The following is an 18,243-nucleotide window of genomic DNA, read 5'->3' on the forward strand; positions in this document are numbered from 1 at the left end:
CCACGATCCCTTCCCCTGATCCGTCAGGGAATGAAGGGGGAGTTCCCACGATCCCTTCCCCTGATCCATCAGGGAATGAAGGGGGAAGAGTTCCCATGATCCCTTCCCCTGATCCGTCAGGGAATGAGGGGGGAGTTCCCACGATTCCTTCCCCTGATCAGTCAGGGAATGAGGGGGGAGTTCCCACGATCCCTTCCCCTGATCAGTCAGGGAATGAGGGGGGAGTTCCCACGATCCCTTCCCCTGATCCGTCAGGGAATGAGGGGGGAGTTCCCACGATCCCTTCCCCTGATCTGAATAGGAATGAGAGGAGACTTCCCATGATCCCTTCCGCTGATCCGTCAGGGAATGAGGGGGGAGTTCCCACGATCCCTTCCCCTGATCCGTCAGGGAATGAAGGGGGAAGAGTTCCCATGATCCCTTCCCCTGATCCGTCAGGGAATGAGGGGGGAGTTCCCACGATCCCTTCCCCTGATCAGTCAGGGAATGAGGGGGGAGTTCCCACGAACCCTTCCCCTGATCAGTCAGGGAATGAGGGGGGAGTTCCCACGAACCCTTCCCCTGATCCGTCAGGGAATGAGGGGGGAGTTCCCACGATCCCTTCCCCTGATCTGAATAGGGAATGAGAGGAGACTTCCCACGATCCCTTCCCCTGATCCGTCAGGGAATGAGGGGGGAGTTCCCACGAACCCTTCCCCTGATCCGTCAGGGAATGAAGGGGGAAGAGTTCCCACGATCCCTTCCCTGCGTCCGTCAGGGAATGAGGGGGGAGTTCCCACGATCCCTTCCCCTGATCCGTCAGGGAATGAGGGGGGAGTTCCCACGATCCCTTCCCTGCGTCCGTCAGGGAATGAGGGGGGAGTTCCCACGATCCCTTTCTCTGACCCGTCAGGGAATGAGGGGGGAGTTCCCACGATCCCTTCCCCCGATCCGTCAGGGAATGAGGGGGGAGTTCCCACGATCCCTTCCCCTGATCCGTCAGGGAATGAGGGGGGAGTTCCCACGATCCCTTCCCCTGATCCGTCAGGGAATGAAGGGGGAAGAGTTCCCACGATCCCTTCCCCTGATCCGTCAGGGAATGAAGGGAGAGTTCCCACGATCCCTTCCCCTGATCCGTCAGGGAATGAAGGGGGAGTTCCCACGATCCCTTCCCCTGATCCGTCAGGGAATGAGGGGGGAGTTCCCACGATCCCTTCCCCTGATCCATCAGGGAATGAGGGGGGAGTTCCCACGATCCCTTCCCCTGATCCGTCAGGGAATGAGGGGGGAGTTCCCACGATCCCTTCCCCTGATCCGTTAGGGAATGAGAGGAGAGTTCCCACGATCCCTTTCCTTGATCTGTTAGGGAATGAGGGGGGAGTTCCCACGATCCCTTCCCCTGATCCGTCAGGGAATGAAGGGGGAAGAGTTCCCACGATCCCTTCCCCTGATCCGTCAGGGAATGAGGGGGGAGTTCCCACGATCCCTTCCCCTGATCCGTCAGGGAATGAGGGGGGAGTTCCCACGATCCCTTCCCCTGATCCGTCAGGGAATGAAGGGGGAAGAGTTCCCACGATCCCTTCCCCTGATCCGTCAGGGAATGAAGGGGGAAGAGTTCCCACGATCCCTTCCCCTGATCCGTCAGGGAATGAGGGGGGAGTTCCCACGATCCCTTCCCCTGATCCGTCAGGGAATGAAGGGGGAAGAGTTCCCACGATCCCTTCCCCTGATCCATCAGGGAATGAAGGGGGAAGAGTTCCCATGATCCCTTCCCCTGATCCGTCAGGGAATGAGGGGGGAGTTCCCACGATTCCTTCCCCTGATCAGTCAGGGAATGAGGGGGGAGTTCCCACGATCCCTTCCCCTGATCAGTCAGGGAATGAGGGGGGAGTTCCCACGATCCCTTCCCCTGATCCGTCAGGGAATGAGGGGGGAGTTCCCACGATCCCTTCCCCTGATCTGAATAGGAATGAGAGGAGACTTCCCATGATCCCTTCCGCTGATCCGTCAGGGAATGAGGGGGGAGTTCCCACGATCCCTTCCCCTGATCCGTCAGGGAATGAAGGGGGAAGAGTTCCCATGATCCCTTCCCCTGATCCGTCAGGGAATGAGGGGGGAGTTCCCACGATCCCTTCCCCTGATCAGTCAGGGAATGAGGGGGGAGTTCCCACGAACCCTTCCCCTGATCAGTCAGGGAATGAGGGGGGAGTTCCCACGAACCCTTCCCCTGATCCGTCAGGGAATGAGGGGGGAGTTCCCACGATCCCTTCCCCTGATCTGAATAGGGAATGAGAGGAGACTTCCCACGATCCCTTCCCCTGATCCGTCAGGGAATGAGGGGGGAGTTCCCACGAACCCTTCCCCTGATCCGTCAGGGAATGAAGGGGGAAGAGTTCCCACGATCCCTTCCCTGCGTCCGTCAGGGAATGAGGGAGGAGTTCCCACGATCCCTTCCCCTGATCCGTCAGGGAATGAGGGGGGAGTTCCCACGATCCCTTCCCTGCGTCCGTCAGGGAATGAGGGGGGAGTTCCCACGATCCCTTTCTCTGACCCGTCAGGGAATGAGGGGGGAGTTCCCACGATCCCTTCCCCCGATCCGTCAGGGAATGAGGGGGGAGTTCCCACGATCCCTTCCCCTGATCCGTCAGGGAATGAGGGGGGAGTTCCCACGATCCCTTCCCCTGATCTGTCAGGGAATGAAGGGGGAAGAGTTCCCACGATCCCTTCCCCTGATCCGTCAGGGAATGAAGGGAGAGTTCCCACGATCCCTTCCCCTGATCCGTCAGGGAATGAAGGGGGAGTTCCCACGATCCCTTCCCCTGATCCGTCAGGGAATGAAGGGGGAGTTCCCACGATCCCTTCCCCTGATCCGTCAGGGAATGAAGGGGGAGTTCCCACGATCCCTTCCCCTGATCCGTCAGGGAATGAGGGGGGAGTTCCCACGATCCCTTCCCCTGATCTGAATAGGGAATGAGAGGAGACTTCCCACGATCCCTTCCCCTGATCCGTCAGGGAATGAGGGGGGAGTTCCCACGAACCCTTCCCCTGATCCGTCAGGGAATGAAGGGGGAAGAGTTCCCACGATCCCTTCCCTGCGTCCGTCAGGGAATGAAGGGAGAGTTCCCACGATCCCTTCCCCTGATCCGTCAGGGAATGAAGGGGGAGTTCCCACGATCCCTTCCCCTGATCCGTCAGGGAATGAAGGGGGAAGAGTTCCCATGATCCCTTCCCCTGATCCGTCAGGGAATGAAGGGGGAGTTCCCACGATCCCTTCCCCTGATCCGTCAGGGAATGAAGGGGGAGTTCCCACGATCCCTTCCCCTGATCCGTCAGGGAATGAAGGGGGAAGAGTTCCCATGATCCCTTCCCCTGATCCGTCAGGGAATGAAGGGGGAGTTCCCACGATCCCTTCCCCTGATCCGTCAGGGAATGAGGGGGGAGTTCCCACGATCCCTTCCCCTGATCTGAATAGGGAATGAGAGGAGACTTCCCACGATCCCTTCCCCTGATCCGTCAGGGAATGAGGGGGGAGTTCCCACGATCCCTTCCCCTGATCCGTCAGGGAATGAAGGGGGAAGAGTTCCCACGATCCCTTCCCTGCGTCCGTCAGGGAATGAGGGGGGAGTTCCCACGATCCCTTCCCCTGATCCGTCAGGGAATGAGGGGGGAGTTCCCACGATCCCTTCCCTGCGTCCGTCAGGGAATGAGGGGGGAGTTCCCACGATCCCTTTCTCTGACCCGTCAGGGAATGAGGGGGGAGTTCCCACGATCCCTTCCCCCGATCCGTCAGGGAATGAGGGGGGAGTTCCCACGATCCCTTCCCCTGATCCGTACGGGGATGAGGGAGGAGGGTTCCTCTGATCCGTACAGGGAATGGGGGGGGGGGAGTTCCCACGATCTCTTCCACTGATCCGTACGGGGATGAGGGAGGAGGGTTCCTCTGATCCGTACAGGGAATGAGGGGGGATTTCCCACGATCCCTTCCCCTGATCTGAATAGGGAATGGGGGGAGGGGGTGTTTTCGTTATCCGTTCAGGGGTGGGGGCTGATAACTCACCTCCCTCCATCTCGGTCACCGTCCCACGAGGGTGAGTGAGGTTTTGTGTAAGGCTGCCTCTGTGCCCCTATCAAATGCTCCCTGTACAGAGAGAGCTCTTCTTGTTCCGGTTGCATTTCAGACTCTTTGGGGAGGAGGGGAGGACATGATGGAGGAGGGGCTATGAGTTGGCTGAGGGAGCTTCTCCCTAGTCTGCCTCCTGAGATTGGACAAGGCAGCCAATGGCTGATCACAGCAGCAGGCCATCAAAGGGTCCCTCCAAACCAACTGTCTGCCCCCCACCTCCCTTAAAATGTTGCTACCCCTCCTGAATGTGTGGTGTCCATACAAGGAAACCCCTGAATGAGCGGGGTGCGTGGTGTGTGCCAGTCAGTTGGAAACCCAGAGGATTCAGCTGGTACAGCAGGATCCGGAGTATTTTGTCAGTACAGTCACCTTTGTGCCATTAATGTTGGTGTGTTTGATAAACAGTTTGTGCTGTCAGTATCGGTGTGTTTGAACAGAGAAAATTACAAAGGAGCCTGAGGATGCAGGCAAAAGAGTATTAAAAACAAAATGGGTTACATACAGTGTAACGGTCCCTCTGTCCTGTCCCATCACACATCCAGGGGTGTCTGTCTGGGTTTGGTACAGTAACACCTCTCTACTGTCCTATCACACACCCAGGGATGTCTGGGTTTCGTACAGTAATACCCTCTGCTGTCCCATCACACACCCAGGGATGTCTGGGTTTCGTACAGTAATACCCCCTGCTGTCCCATCACACACTGAGGGGTGTCTGGGTTTGGTACAGTAATACCCCCTGCTGTCCCATCACACACTGAGGGGTGTCTGGGTTTGGTACAGTAATACCCCCTGCTGTCCCATCACACACCCAGGGGTGTCTGGGTTTGGTACAGTAATACCCCTCTACTGTCCCATCACACACCCAGGGGTGTCTGGGTTTGATACAGTAACATTCCCTCTGTCCTGCCCCATCACACACCCGGGAGTGTCGGTCTGGGTTATACAGTAACATTCCCTCTGTCCCGTCCCATCACACACCCGGGAGTGTCGGTCTGGGTTATACAGTAACATTCCCTCTGTCCTGACCCATCACACACCTGGGAGTGTCGGTCTGGGTTATACAGTAACATTCCCTTGGTCCTGTCCCATCACACACCCGGGAGTGTCGGTCTGGGTTATACAGTAACATTCCCTCTGTCCCGTCCCATCACACACCCGGGAGTGTCGGTCTGGGTTATACAGTAACATTCCCTCTGTCCTGCCCCATCACACACCCGGGAGTGTCGGTCTGGGTTTGATACAGTAACATTCCCTCTGTCCTGCCCCATCACACACCCGGGAGTGTCGGTCTGGGTTATACAGTAACATTCCCTCTGTCCTGACCCATCACACACCCGGGAGTGTCGGTCTGGGTTATACAGTAACATTCCCTCTGTCCTGTCCCATCACACACCCGGGAGTGTCGGTCTGGGTTATACAGTAACATTCCCTCGGTCCTGCCCCATCACACACCCGGGAGTGTCGGTCTGGGTTATACAGTAACATTCCCTCTGTCCTGCCCCATCACACACCCGGGAGTGTCGGTCTGGGTTATACAGTAACATTCCCTCTGTCCCGCCCCATCACACACCCGGGAGTGTCGGTCTGGGTTATACAGTAACATTCCCTCTGTCCTGCCCCATCACACACCCAGGGGTGTCTGGGTTTGATACAGTAACATTCCCTCGGTCCTGCCCCATCACACACCCGGGAGTGTCGGTCTGGGTTATACAGTAACATTCCCTCTGTCCTGCCCCATCACACACCTGGGAGTGTCGGTCTGGGTTATACAGTAACATTCCCTCTGTCCTGTCCCATCACACACCCGGGAGTGTCGGTCTGGGTTATACAGTAACAATGCCTCTGTCCTGCCCCATCACACACCCGGGAGTGTCGGTCTGGGTTATACAGTAACAATGCCTCTGTCCTGCCCCATCACACACCCGGGAGTGTCGGTCTGGGTTATACAGTAACAATGCCTCTGCGCTGTGGAATCAGGATCTGTGGGTGGCGTGCTGGACTCTGTTGTGTTAATCCTGCTCCTCTTCTGCAGGTGGTGTCTCAGAGTCTGTCTAACCCGGTGGTCGGAGGCTCTCTGAAGGTACGAATAGGGTCGGGCGCTTTGGATTTGCGCGTCATCGGGAGTGCAGTGTGCGCCGCGGTTAGCGCGGTGCTCTACAGCATGGGCGTCGGCGGTCAATCCTGGCGTCCTCTGTTAGGGGTTTGTTCGTCCCACCCGTGACCGCGTGGGTTTCCTCCGGGTGCTCTGGTTTTCTCCCCCAGTCCGAAGACGTACCGGTTGGTAGGTTAAATCGTCCCGTGATTAGGCTCGGGTTAAATTCAGGGGATGTTGGCTCGAAGATCCACACTGTGTCTGTAAACTAGTAAATCAATTGCCCGTGCCTGCTGCCTTCCCTTCCCCTCCCTTCACCCACCTGCCCCCTTCGAGTTCCACTGATTCACTCCTCACAGAGGTAGAATCCAGGATTGTGTCAGAGGGAGTGGAGACTGACATACAAGCACCCACTTTCGTTCAGACTCCTTCCCTGAAACCGATTATCAGATCCCAACTGGTTTGGGCTCTGGAGACCCCACCCTGGCTGCCCGATCTTGGGGCTGCCCCTCCCACACCAGGGCTGCTCTTCCCCCTGGCTTTCTGGGTCTGTCTGAGGCCCTGGGGTTTAAAACTATTGAGTATGGAAATGAGTGGCGCGGGGGGGTGGGGGTGGAGATACGTCTCTACCAAAGGAGGTTTAAGGCATCCCTTCCCTCCGCTGGCCTGCAGGTCACCCTTGGGGCAAGGTATAGCCCCTCCCCGCCCCAAATTAGGGTCACGTGGAGCCATGGGAGCAGCTGGTGCAGATCACAAGTCCTGGTTATGCGACCGCTGACGCCAGAGAGACAATCTCTGAAGAGTATTGATAATGTCTAGGGTCACCCGTCTTGTAAAGACACTGCCCCAGAAGGTGACAATGGCAAACCACTTCTGTAGAAAAATTTGCTGAGAATGTGTCATGTGACACGGCACGTAATGATGACGTCACACAACATGGCGCATAATGATGATGGAGAAAAGGCTCCTCAGCCCCTGGTTTCCAGGCTGACCATTCTACCTGCTTGTACTAGCCCCATTTGCTGCTGTGGGTTGGTAGTCTTCTGTGAATTGCCAATTCAAGTGCTCAGGCAGGTGAACTTTAAAAGCTGGGTTGGGAGGATTTTGGCATTCACCAGTCCCATGCATTCCCCTCTCCACCCCAGATCTCCTGTTTTCTTCCTGTCATCTCGGCCGTCTGTCCCCGGGTACCTCCACCACGGGGTAAGCTGCTTGCTGTCCCTCCTGAATCACTGGGGAAATGGCTGTGCTGTGTGTGTAGTCTCGGTGCCGGACACCCCGGATGCGATCCTGAGGCCGCGAGCTCGCACCTTCTCCCTGTGACGCTGTGGGTTTCCACCCACGTCCCAGACTGTCGGGTTAGCGGCCTGCTATAATTGCCCCTAATGGAGGGGTGGAATCCTGGGTGGATGGGACTAACCCAGCATACACTCGTTGGACTGAAGGGCCCATTTGTGCGCTGGCTCCTTCGAGGGCTGGTTCTCACTGCCTCCTTTCCCTTGGCAGTGCCGGCACGCTGTGGCTCAGGCCTTCTCCCAGCTGGACCGCGCCCTGACGCAGGGCGAGGCGGCGAGGCTGCAGTCTGACTTCCAGTCCTGCCAGAGGCTGGACGGCACCGGCGACTTCTACGAGCTGGCCAGCAACCTGGCCGACATCGTCATGGGGATGGTCCAGTACAACCGGGAGCAGTCGGGCTTCGACATCGGCGGCCTGTGTCATGTGATGACCCACGAGGCGCTGGGCTCGCCCTACCACAGGCTGGTGGCGCTTAACCAGGTAACCGTGGCCGGGAACGGGGTCTGGGTCGCTGCCCAGCGCGGGGGCGTTGGTGGGGGGAGCTGCTCGAACGAGAATCGGAATTATTGTCACTGACGCCGTGAAGTTTGTTTCGTGGCAGCAGTAAACCCACGAGTAACAATAGTCATTCACGTACCACGTGGCCAAGTGGTTAAGGCATTGGTCTAGTGATCTGAAGGTCACTGGTTTAAGCCTCAGCTGAGGCAGCGCGTTGTGGCAGCTTGGGCAACTGCTGGTCTCCCTTACAACCCTGCCCAGGCCTGGAAACTTTCCAAGGCACAAATCCATGATCTCTCGAGACTAATGAATGCCTACGTGATGGTGGCAGTGACCCTGCTGCCCTCTGCAGAGGCTTCATTCACACACACACACACACACACACACACACACACACACACACACACACACACACACACACACACCCCCTCCCCGTCCCCGTCTCCCTCCCCCTCCCCCCCTCCCCCCCTCCCCCCCTCCCCCCCTCTCCCCCCCCTCCCCCTCCCCCTCCCCCTCCCCCCCCCCCCCCCCCATGACCATGTGGGTTTCCTCGGGCTGTCCAAAGGGGTGGGTTCTAGGCAGAAACGACTCTGCCAATGCCGGAAACGCTGAGCCTCGCGCGCTCTCTCGCACGATGCTGGAGGTGCTCAGCAGTATCTGTGGAGTCCTTTGGAAAGGTTTTGGCATTACACAAGTGTATTGAAAAACTTGCAGCAGCATCATAAAAGCAGTGCTCTCAAGACAAAATGATAAACCAGACGTAAATATATATTTTTTTACAAGGAAGGACTCTGATTAGAACAAAAGGTCATTTTAGTCCAAATCATAAACGTTAGATTTCAGCAGATGCTGGGAATCTTCAGCAGCCCACACGGAGCTGGAGGAACTCAGAAGGTCGGGGAGCATCTATGGAGGGGAATGAACAGTCGATGCTCTGAGCCGAAACCCTTCATCAGGGCAGTTTATTCCCCTCTGTCCGCTGCTTGTTACATCGCTGGTGTTTGGGGCAGGAAAGATCCTCCATCTCTGGCGGTGTTCAGGGCTTCCTTCATCGTGTCAGTAGCTTCCGGTCGGTTTTCACCACTGTCAGTCAGGCAAGTCCCGGGTGGAGACTCAGGAATACAGTCACACTCAGATGTAGAAGGATTCTCCATTGTCGTTTCCGTAACAATTTTGTTTGACTAGTCAGTGTTGTGAACCCCCTGAACCTGGAGGACCGGTGGGCCACTCTGAGTCTGACCTCTACCCTTTGACCTGTTTGGCATAGGTGACCCTACCCAGAGCCAAATTACAAGTCCCTGACTCCAGCCAACATGGCTCTCCCGAGTTAGTGAGGCACGTAAGCCTCCAAACCCTACGACTAGGGTGTGCTCCTTTTGGAGGAGCGTTTTGTGTGTGTTGGTTATTTTGATGTTTTACCGTGGTCGATGTGAAAGTGAGTTGGAAGTTCAATTATCATTGAACCATACATGAATGTAGCCGAGCGACAATGTCTTCCTCCTGGGGCCAAGGTGCAAAACACTTTACCAACGGCACTCAGCGCATAGCACAGGTGGTGCAGGTGGTTATGACAGTCAACAAGACAAAAAAAAAATTTCCCAGGTCCCTGAGTGGCATGGCTGTAGAATTGATGGTTAAAGCAGCACACTGGAGGAACTCAGCAGTTCAGGCAGCATCCGTGGAAACGAGCAGTCAACGTTTTGGGATGAGACCCTTCATCAGAAGGAGGGGGCAGGGGCCCTATAAAGAAGGTGGGGGGAGGGTGAAAAACCAATCAGAGGAAAGATCGAGGGGTGGGGGAGGGGAAGCAGGGTGGGGTTAGGCAGGAAAGGTGAAGAAGGAATGTAAAGGGAAAGCGCTATGGGTAGTAGTAGAAGGTGGAACCATGAGGGAGGTGATAGGCAGCTGGAGGAGGAGGCAGAGTGAAAGTGGGGAGGGAATTACTGGAAGTTGGAGAATGTTCATGCCAAGTTGATGGTTAAGTTGTTGTGGTTTCCAGCTTGTTTTTCCACTGAGCGAACACTGGAGGGCAGCACTGTGCAAACCAGTCAAGGCGGACAGGGACTGGGTAGGGTTGAGGTGGGAGGGCCACTCCCTCTGCGGCTTCCGGCCTGACTTGCTTCTCGTTGCAGGTCTACCTGAAGCTGATGGCTCAGAACTGCACGGACAACTCTCACCAGAAGGCTCTGGAGCTTCTGCGCAGCACCGTGGTGAAGCCCTTTGGCGGTGGGGAGAGGCAGTGGTACTACCAGACCTGCTCCGAGTTCGGCTACTGTGAGTCCTTGCTGCTGGCCTTCCTCTCTGCGGCCCGTGTCGAGCCCGGCGATCCCATTCGGAAAAATCCGAACGGGATTATTCTTCTAGAATAACTTCAAAGCTGTAACAGAAGCAGTTGAGCAGAGGGTACTGCAGCACAACTTATCTCATGCCCCATGCTGCACAGAACATCGTATATCATTTGTGAAAGAAGGCTCCAAGTCAAGGGTGTACAGCGCAGGCCCAAGATCAAGCATACTTTCTTCAGCCAGTGATTGGTGTGTCAAGGCCAACCTGGATGGGAAAGGCAGTTTCCCGGAGCAAATAGTTTTCACCACATTGAGTCCAGATATAATCGTCTGGTCTGACACCAGTAGAGAAGTGGTTATTGGTGAACTCACAGTCCCCTGGGAAGACAATACCGATGACGCCCATGAGCGCAAGTTAACCAAGAATGCAGAATTAATATCAGAGGGTGGAAGGTTTCATGCTATCCATTCGAAGTAGGTTTATTGTGTTCACTTTCCAGAAGTGGCTGCATGACCTTGGCTTCACTAGAAGAGAGATCAAGTCGACCAGCAGGGCTGTAGCTGAGGCAGCAGAGGCAGGATCATCATTGGTGTGGACTAAGTACGTCCAGAGGGGCAGATAGTCGGGCAGTGTATCCATCTTTTGCAAACCCTTCAGTAGCTGTATAGATACCTGAAGAGAAGACTATCTGTTGGATGGAAGCGACTCTGATAGAGGCAGATGCCAAGTTGTTAAGCTCATCAGTGGGAGGTGGTGCTGGCCCACCACCTCGAGGGAGTCTTGGTCACAAGTGGGCCGAAACTCCTGAGGACAGGTGACAGATCAACTGATGATCCCACTGGCGATAGCACAGGACAGTTAACATCCTAGTCCACGTGTATTTTCAATTCTAATTCTGCTAGAATAACTCCTGCTGTGGAAGGAGCTAACCTCCCGCCTGACTCGGCCCCTGCCAGGCTGTGGTGTGCCATTGACATCCTTCGTCTCCGAGGGGCTGATGTCGGGCACAGCCCCCATGAAATACTGCGGCTCCCCCAATGGGGAGAGTGTTGGTAGCCCCAGGCCCCGCTTGGCACGTGGGGGAAGAGCACAGCAAGTTCACAGCTCCAGAGACCCAGGTTCAATGCTGAGCTCTGTTAAATGGCTGTACGAAGTTTGCAGGTTCTCCCCGAGTCCCAGAACACGTGTGGGTTGGTGGGTTAATTGGCTGGTTGTTGGTGCAATCTGTGAGGGCATTGATGGGAGTGTGTGTGTGTGTGGAGGGGGAGAGAATAAAATGGGGTTTGTGTAAATGGGTGGTGGGCACGGATTCGATGGAGCGAAGGGCCTCTCTGTGCGACCCTGGTTGAGTCTTCCTCCTCTGACGGTCCCTGATTGCACTGATTACTCACTCAGTCTCGAGTGTTGAGTTTGTGGCATTTTACTGGTGGTGTCACTGTCATCGCTCCGAACCTTGGGGGTTCTTCCAGGGGTTGAGAATGGCGAACAGCCTTAATTCTTAACGGCCGTTGATTTTAAACTAAACTAAAACTAAGCACAGAGCTGAATGAAAAGCAAAGATAAAAAGATGGTGCCTCTGAAAAATCCATTTCCGTTTAGAATCAAGTTAAGAAAAATTAACCCAATCACTGGTTGCACAATTGCATCATGTGGATAATGGACTTAGCCAATGAAAAATGAGGAAGGTGATAAACTGCTATACCACCTTCTGCCAGTAGGTGGTGACAAAGCACTGCATACTGTGAAAAATGAGTTAGTTCAAAAGGTGCAAATTATGGTTAATCTCTGACTTTAATAAAAGTATAAATGATTAATTTAATATCTTATAAAGTATTTAAAGTGGTTTCCAATTGCTATTAAGCAAAAGGTGCTGTGGGGACACTTCTCCCTCTCTTCTGCCGACTCACTCCTGCTGTTTCTTGTTTCAACCTCGCCCCCTCCTCCCCAGACCAAACCTGCGAGGACAAAAGCTGCCCCCTCTCCCGCTGGCTGACGCTGCCGTCTCAGGTGGACATCTGTGCCCAGGTGTTTGGCATCGCTGCCAGCAGTGTGCAGGGCGCAGTCTCCTTCACCAACGAGTACTACGGAGCTGACAAGCCCAAGTCCAGCCGTATTGTATTTGTCAACGGTAGGTGGTGGTGAGGTGGTTGAGGGTTGGGTGGGGGGGTTCGCTGCTGGCACCCTCCACCCTGTGGGCAGGGTCAGGGTTACCTGACGGTCCTGTCTCCTTGTCTCCAGTGGGCTGGGTATCACAGAGGTGACCTGTTAAAAGTGTAATTTGCGAAGAATTCCTGAGCCTATGTGTGTGGTGGGCTTGGGTAATCTCAAGTCAAAATGTGAAACATCTGTTTTGGTCCGGTAACAAAATAATTGAACCAATGCTTTTAACAAAAGGGGACATTTGTCTCTAACTTGTCTTCAGAGAGGACTTTTCAGACTTTACAAGATATTTGGAATTAAATGTCGCGAGATGTTGTTTTGCAGCAGTACAGAGCGATGCATTAAACTTACTAATTTACAAGGATATACGGTAGATTTGGGTTAACTGGGTCAGTACATTTTGTCCCATTTAGGTGGCTGTCCCAATTAGGTGGCTGTCCCAATTAGGTGGCTGTCCCAATTAGGTGGCTGTCCCAATTACGTAGTTGTCCCAATTACGTAGTTGTCCCAATTAGGTGGAAGTTTCAAAGAAATAGTTAAACAAGTATAAAAGAAAAAGACTAACTGCTGTTTAACTGAGGAATAAGTTATGTATTTAAATGAAAAACAAATTAAACTATTGAAACTGCTACCGTACTATGAAGCTTCGTTACTGACGGAGGAATTAATCCAGTGTACGCTGCCGTGCTCTTTTGACCACAAATGAACAAAATGAGTGCAGGCACTGCTGTAGGCGATGGACTGCCTCCGTACAGAGTTTCAGACAATTGGCCATTGAATACTGGCCTTGGAGTCCGAGAACAACCCAGCAGAGAAACGGGCCCTTCAGCCCTACTGGTCCGTGCTGTCCTCAGCAACCACCCCCCCCCCCCAGCTGCCCATGGCCTGAAACCCTCCAAAACTGTTCCTACCATGTATCTGTATCTATCTATCCAAACTGCATAAATATTGCAGTTGTCTCCCCCTCTCCATGCACCTGATGAGCCCAAAGGAACGGCAGAGACCGATGCGTTTTGGTTACCAGCAGCATCGCAGGAGTTGTCAGTCAGCGTGAGCTCAACGTAGGACTGGCTTAGGGACTCCAGCTCCGGATTTTCCCCCGGGGTTTAATCCTGAAGCCTTCCCCATGAGTGGGTACGGCCCCAAGGGACCAGAGGTTTGGGATCAGAGTTTTCCTTCTCCTCGATGAGCTGCCAACTGCTGACGAGCCCCATCTGCCCAAAGCGACTGGTTTTAAGGCGCCAGTAACCCGACTTTTCCCCTTCTCCTGTCAGTAGAAACGGTCCTGCTGGGCTCAGTATCTGAGCCACACGTGAAGACCAGGAGCTGGACTTGGTTGTCAGAGGGTATTTGAGATGCATGCCATTGGGGGTATTTAATAGGCAGTGGGAGCTTGTCCCCATTACCAATAACAACCTTAAGAAACTACCATAGGTGACAATCTTCTATGTAAAGGTGTTTTCAATCTGTTAAAACTTTTCCCTCTTCTCTATGCCCTCAAACTTTCTGGACTTCCCAACCTTGGGGGAGAAAGATTATGGCCAACCATTTTATCCAGGCCCCTCATGATTCGGAGCTTTTACGAGATCACCTCTCATTTTCCTATTCTCCCAGGAATAAAGATCCAGCGCTGGCAACCTGTCCCTATAAACTCATGCCCTCCCCCCAAGCTCAGGCCACATCCTCAAAAATCTCTCCTGCCCCCTCTGCACCTTGACAAAGTCTTTCCTAAAGGAGTGTGTCCAGAATTGTACACAATTCTCCACAATGTTTGGCCTCTCCAGCGACTTTCATCACTGGCACATAACTTCTCTACAACTGCCCGGACTGATGAAGGCCGATGCTAAGCGCTGCCTTTACCACCCTGCCCGTCGCGCGGCCGCTTTCCGCAAACTGCACTCGCACTCCGTGAACCCTCTGGTCAGCAGATCTGATTTCCGCCATTGAAAAACGCCCAGGGGCACGGCTGGCCCAGGGTGTTGCTGACACCTTGTGGCGGGTCTGGATATTGCAGTAGCTGGGTGCCAACGAAGATTTCTGGCCACTGAAGCTTCCAAAAGTGCTGTGTTGTCACCAATAATAAAATAAGATAATTAAATTAACTGGGCCCAGAGTGCGCACACTCCTATGAATCAGGCACATTTTACTTCTGCCTCTTCTCCTTGCCTCGGTGCCTCTCTAGGGAGAGGTGGGGAGCCCAGACACACGAGCTCAGCCCCCCCCACCTCACCCACACCCCTACCTGCTTCCTGTGGGTTGCAAAGTAGTGAAGGTGGGTGGAGCGGAGGGCGGTTGAATTCCTGACCAATGGTTCCTCAAATTTGTAATGACCAGTGTGCGCAAAAAATCTTGTGCTGTGCAATTTCTTTTGCCCAGTGACATGTGCGCACTGAGTAATTTCTTCAATAAAAACGGTATAAATAAGCCAGTCCTGAAATCTGCAGACAAATCATTTGCAAACCCTGCGTTGCCAACACTGTCCGCATCAGAAACCGGAAAAGGAAAAGCGATTGTGTACGATTGCGAAATGTACTTAACGAGGTAGAGGGTGACGACCTTTTGAGCACTCGTAGCAAAAGATGTGTGTGCTCACACACACCTTAGAGGGAACATTGGTGAAGGCACAGTTGGATCTGACTATTTAATTCTTAGATTTTACTGTTTAATTGTTGTTCAGCTTAATGATTCATTGTCTGGCTATATTTCATATAATTGTATACAACTAACAGTTTAACATGCATCCCTAGTGGTTATACGAAGTATGATTCTGTAAGCTGCTTTGTTCTACATTATTTGAATGAGTCAACTCTTATCTATAAATTTGAGTGGGTATAATGCAGTGTGGCTTCGTCTGTATTGACCTTCGCTTTCCTAGGCCGCTATCACTGACTGCTTCAATTATGAAGCAGTAATTATTGTGCTGCTTTCCTGACTTCTGAAAGATTAAAACATCAGAATCTAGCAGCTCTGAGTGGGGTCTGGGGGCAGGGCGAGTCTGTGGGCTGACTATCGGTCTTTCGGGGTGGGGAGAAGAATTCCAGTGGATGTTGGGTTGAGGGCTGTGAGTGGGGGCCTTTGTTGGTTGTCGGCAGGTCTGGGGTGGGCTTCTGCCTGCTGGGCTCCTCCCCTAACGGCGCTGCTCTCTGTACCAAGGTGACATCGACCCCTGGCACGCTTTGAGCGTTCTGAAGAACCAGTCTCACTCGGAGCTGGCGGTCCTCATCAACGGCACTGCTCACTGCGCCAACATGCACCCCCCCAAACAGGACGACCCTCTCTCCCTGCAGCAGGCCCGAAAGGTAAGACTCGCTGGGGAGGGGTTATGGGGGGTGGGGGAGCCGCCTCCTCCACGCTTTCGTCCTCTGCCTCCTTCACAACCCCCCCCCCCCCGAGAGGGCGGAGATGTCTGCACTCTTGTTGCTAATGGCCGCGGGTTGTGTTTGAGGGTCCCAGGGTTGGGGGGGGAAACGAGACCACACACCTGACCCCAAACCGAACGACTTGCAGACCCTGGGGAGTCACCATTCCAGACTGGAGAGGGCGCACTGTGGCATTAACACCTTGGACACCGGGCCGGGCGGCGAAAATCCGCAAATCCCGTTTGATTTGTTGCAATTGTGCGTTGGTCCCTCTTTTCGAACAGAGAATCGATGATCAAATCGGAGTGTGGTTGGCCAGTAGTCGCTCGAATCCGTGGTAACCGGGACCCAGGATGCTTTTCACGAGGAGGGAGGTCATCCTATCCTCCACGTCAGACTGTTCGGGAGTCTAACTTCAGAAATCATAGGATCCTGTTCTACAGATCTAAGCTACCTGGTGCCCCTGCACTCCGTCCATACCTCATCCAACACACCCAGCAGCTGACCATTCAAGGACTTTTTCGTGAGTTTTGCCCCAAAGTGCTTTGTTTGGGCTGTGTCCAGTGGAACGACCACCACTGCCCCCTACTGGTGACTGTCTCCAGGTGCAGGCACCAACCCGGATCACCGTTATCCAGTTACAACACACCAAAACGTTTTTTAAAAAGACTATTTTTTACAAACTGCATCACAGCTTCAAAGGCTGTAAAAAATTTTTAAATGAAGATGTGATTAAAACTGAATTGTTTGTAATTATTTAAATAAAGCATTTCCTTGGTAACCACTCTGGGTTTTGAATTGTGCAGTTTCTATGTGGATGCTTATTTTAAAAATTTGATTTGTATATTTAAAAGATATGTCAGATTAGGTTTGGAAAAACTTTGTGGGATCTGGGCAAGACCTGCTTTTTTTTTTGTCTGTTCTGGGGAAGGTGTCGGCCATTTGCGTTCTTGACCCGGGGTAACGTCAGTAGAATGCCAGTAACCCGGGTTCAGTTCCCGCCGCTGTCTGTGAGGAGTTTGTACATTCTCTTCGTGACCGCGTGGGTTTCTCCCGGCAGTTCTGGTTCCCTCCCACGTGGGGGGGGGGGGGGGGAGGAGGTTAATTGACATGGGTGTAATTGTCATTAGGCCTGTTACTGAGGCTCCTGTACCTTCTGCACTAGCAAAGACCATGGCCTGTGAAGTTGGGGGTGGGGGTCCCTGATGATGGATGCTGCTTTCCTACTACATGTCCGGGTTTTGTTATGGTGTGCCTGCAGTGTGATTTTTGAACCCACAAATTCTGCTAGCCTGAGCTTCGTACTACTTCCTCCTCTTGCGGTTTCCTTCAAGCATTTTGTTTAATTTTTTTTTCTGAGGGCCAGGTCGCGAGCTCCTCGTGCAAGATTCAAACCTGCGACTGGTGCTGATGCCACTACACCGGCCAGCTTAAAGGTTTTACAAGCTCTATCAGTAACCCAGAAGGTCACATTAAAAAGATTTGTGCACTGGAATACAAAGTCTATTTTTCACAACTTCCAGTACTCCACGTCTCCCAGAAACCTTTTAAAGTGTAGCTATTCTTGGCACGTAGCTGCTGCATTCTGGGACCCTGGAGGCCAGGGGGCGCAACCGGCTCCCACAACGGGGAACGTGGTGACCACTAATCGAAGTCACATTAGCTGAAAGCACAGTAGTGTTCTAGGTGGAAGTTGTGGCAAAGCGAGGGTTAAGATGACATCCAGGCAAGGGTAGTTTTCAGAGTGTGTGAAGTCAGCTCAGGCTCACTAGGCTGTTGAAGAGCATGGCTTCTCTCAGGAAACTATGAGGACCAGTCATTTCACATACCAAGACAAGCTGAGAATGCAAATGAAGAATTCCGGGGTGATACCCTATTGGGCAGTTGCATTACTAATTCTGAAGTTACACTGCCCTTAACATGTAGATTCTATTGGCTATTAATACCTGTATTGTCGTGGTGGGGCGACCGGGTGGAGGTGTGAGGTGCTCCTTCCCTCCGCTAGTCAAGGTGTGGCACCTGCTTAGCCCCTGAGCGGGGTTCCTGTGAAGCTATGGGAGCAGGTGGTGGACGGTCGTAGAAGTAGCTGGTTATGCGACCACTGACTCCAGGCAGACAATCTCCGAAGAGTATTGATAATGGCTGGGGGTGGGGTCACCCATCTTGTAAAGAAACTGCCCAGCAGAAGGCAGTGTAGATGCATCCAGAGTGCTTAAGGAAGTAGCCCAAGAAATAGTGGATGCATTAGTGATAATTTTTCAAAACTCCTTAGATTCTGGATTAGTTCAAAGGAGGGAGAGAGAAACCAGGGAATTATAGACCGGTTAGTCTCACATCGGTGGTGGGGTAAATACTAGTTGGTTATCAAAGATGTGATAACAGCACATTTGGAAAGAGGTGAAATCATCGGACAGTCAGCATGGATTTGTGAATGGAAAATCATGTCTGAG

At 53.4% G+C, this 18,243-nt stretch overlaps 1 protein-coding gene across 1 annotated transcript in view; it reads left to right on the forward strand.

The window, feature by feature from the left end:
* Positions 1-16,577, forward strand: part of LOC132381453 (thymus-specific serine protease) — a 31,084-nt gene extending 14,507 nt beyond the window's left edge. The window contains exons 7-12 of the mRNA XM_059950872.1: positions 6,135-6,182; positions 7,701-7,970; positions 10,121-10,262; positions 12,223-12,402; positions 15,588-15,733; positions 16,078-16,577. Of these exons, the coding sequence (XP_059806855.1) occupies positions 6,135-6,182; positions 7,701-7,970; positions 10,121-10,262; positions 12,223-12,402; positions 15,588-15,733; positions 16,078-16,134 (843 nt within the window). The 3' untranslated portion in view covers positions 16,135-16,577. The remainder of the gene's footprint in view (positions 1-6,134; positions 6,183-7,700; positions 7,971-10,120; positions 10,263-12,222; positions 12,403-15,587; positions 15,734-16,077) is intronic.
* The last annotated feature ends 1,666 nt before the right edge of the window (positions 16,578-18,243 follow it).

Source organism: Hypanus sabinus, chromosome 26 (assembly GCF_030144855.1).
Source record: "Hypanus sabinus isolate sHypSab1 chromosome 26, sHypSab1.hap1, whole genome shotgun sequence".
Taxonomy (NCBI): Eukaryota; Metazoa; Chordata; class Chondrichthyes; order Myliobatiformes; family Dasyatidae; genus Hypanus; species Hypanus sabinus.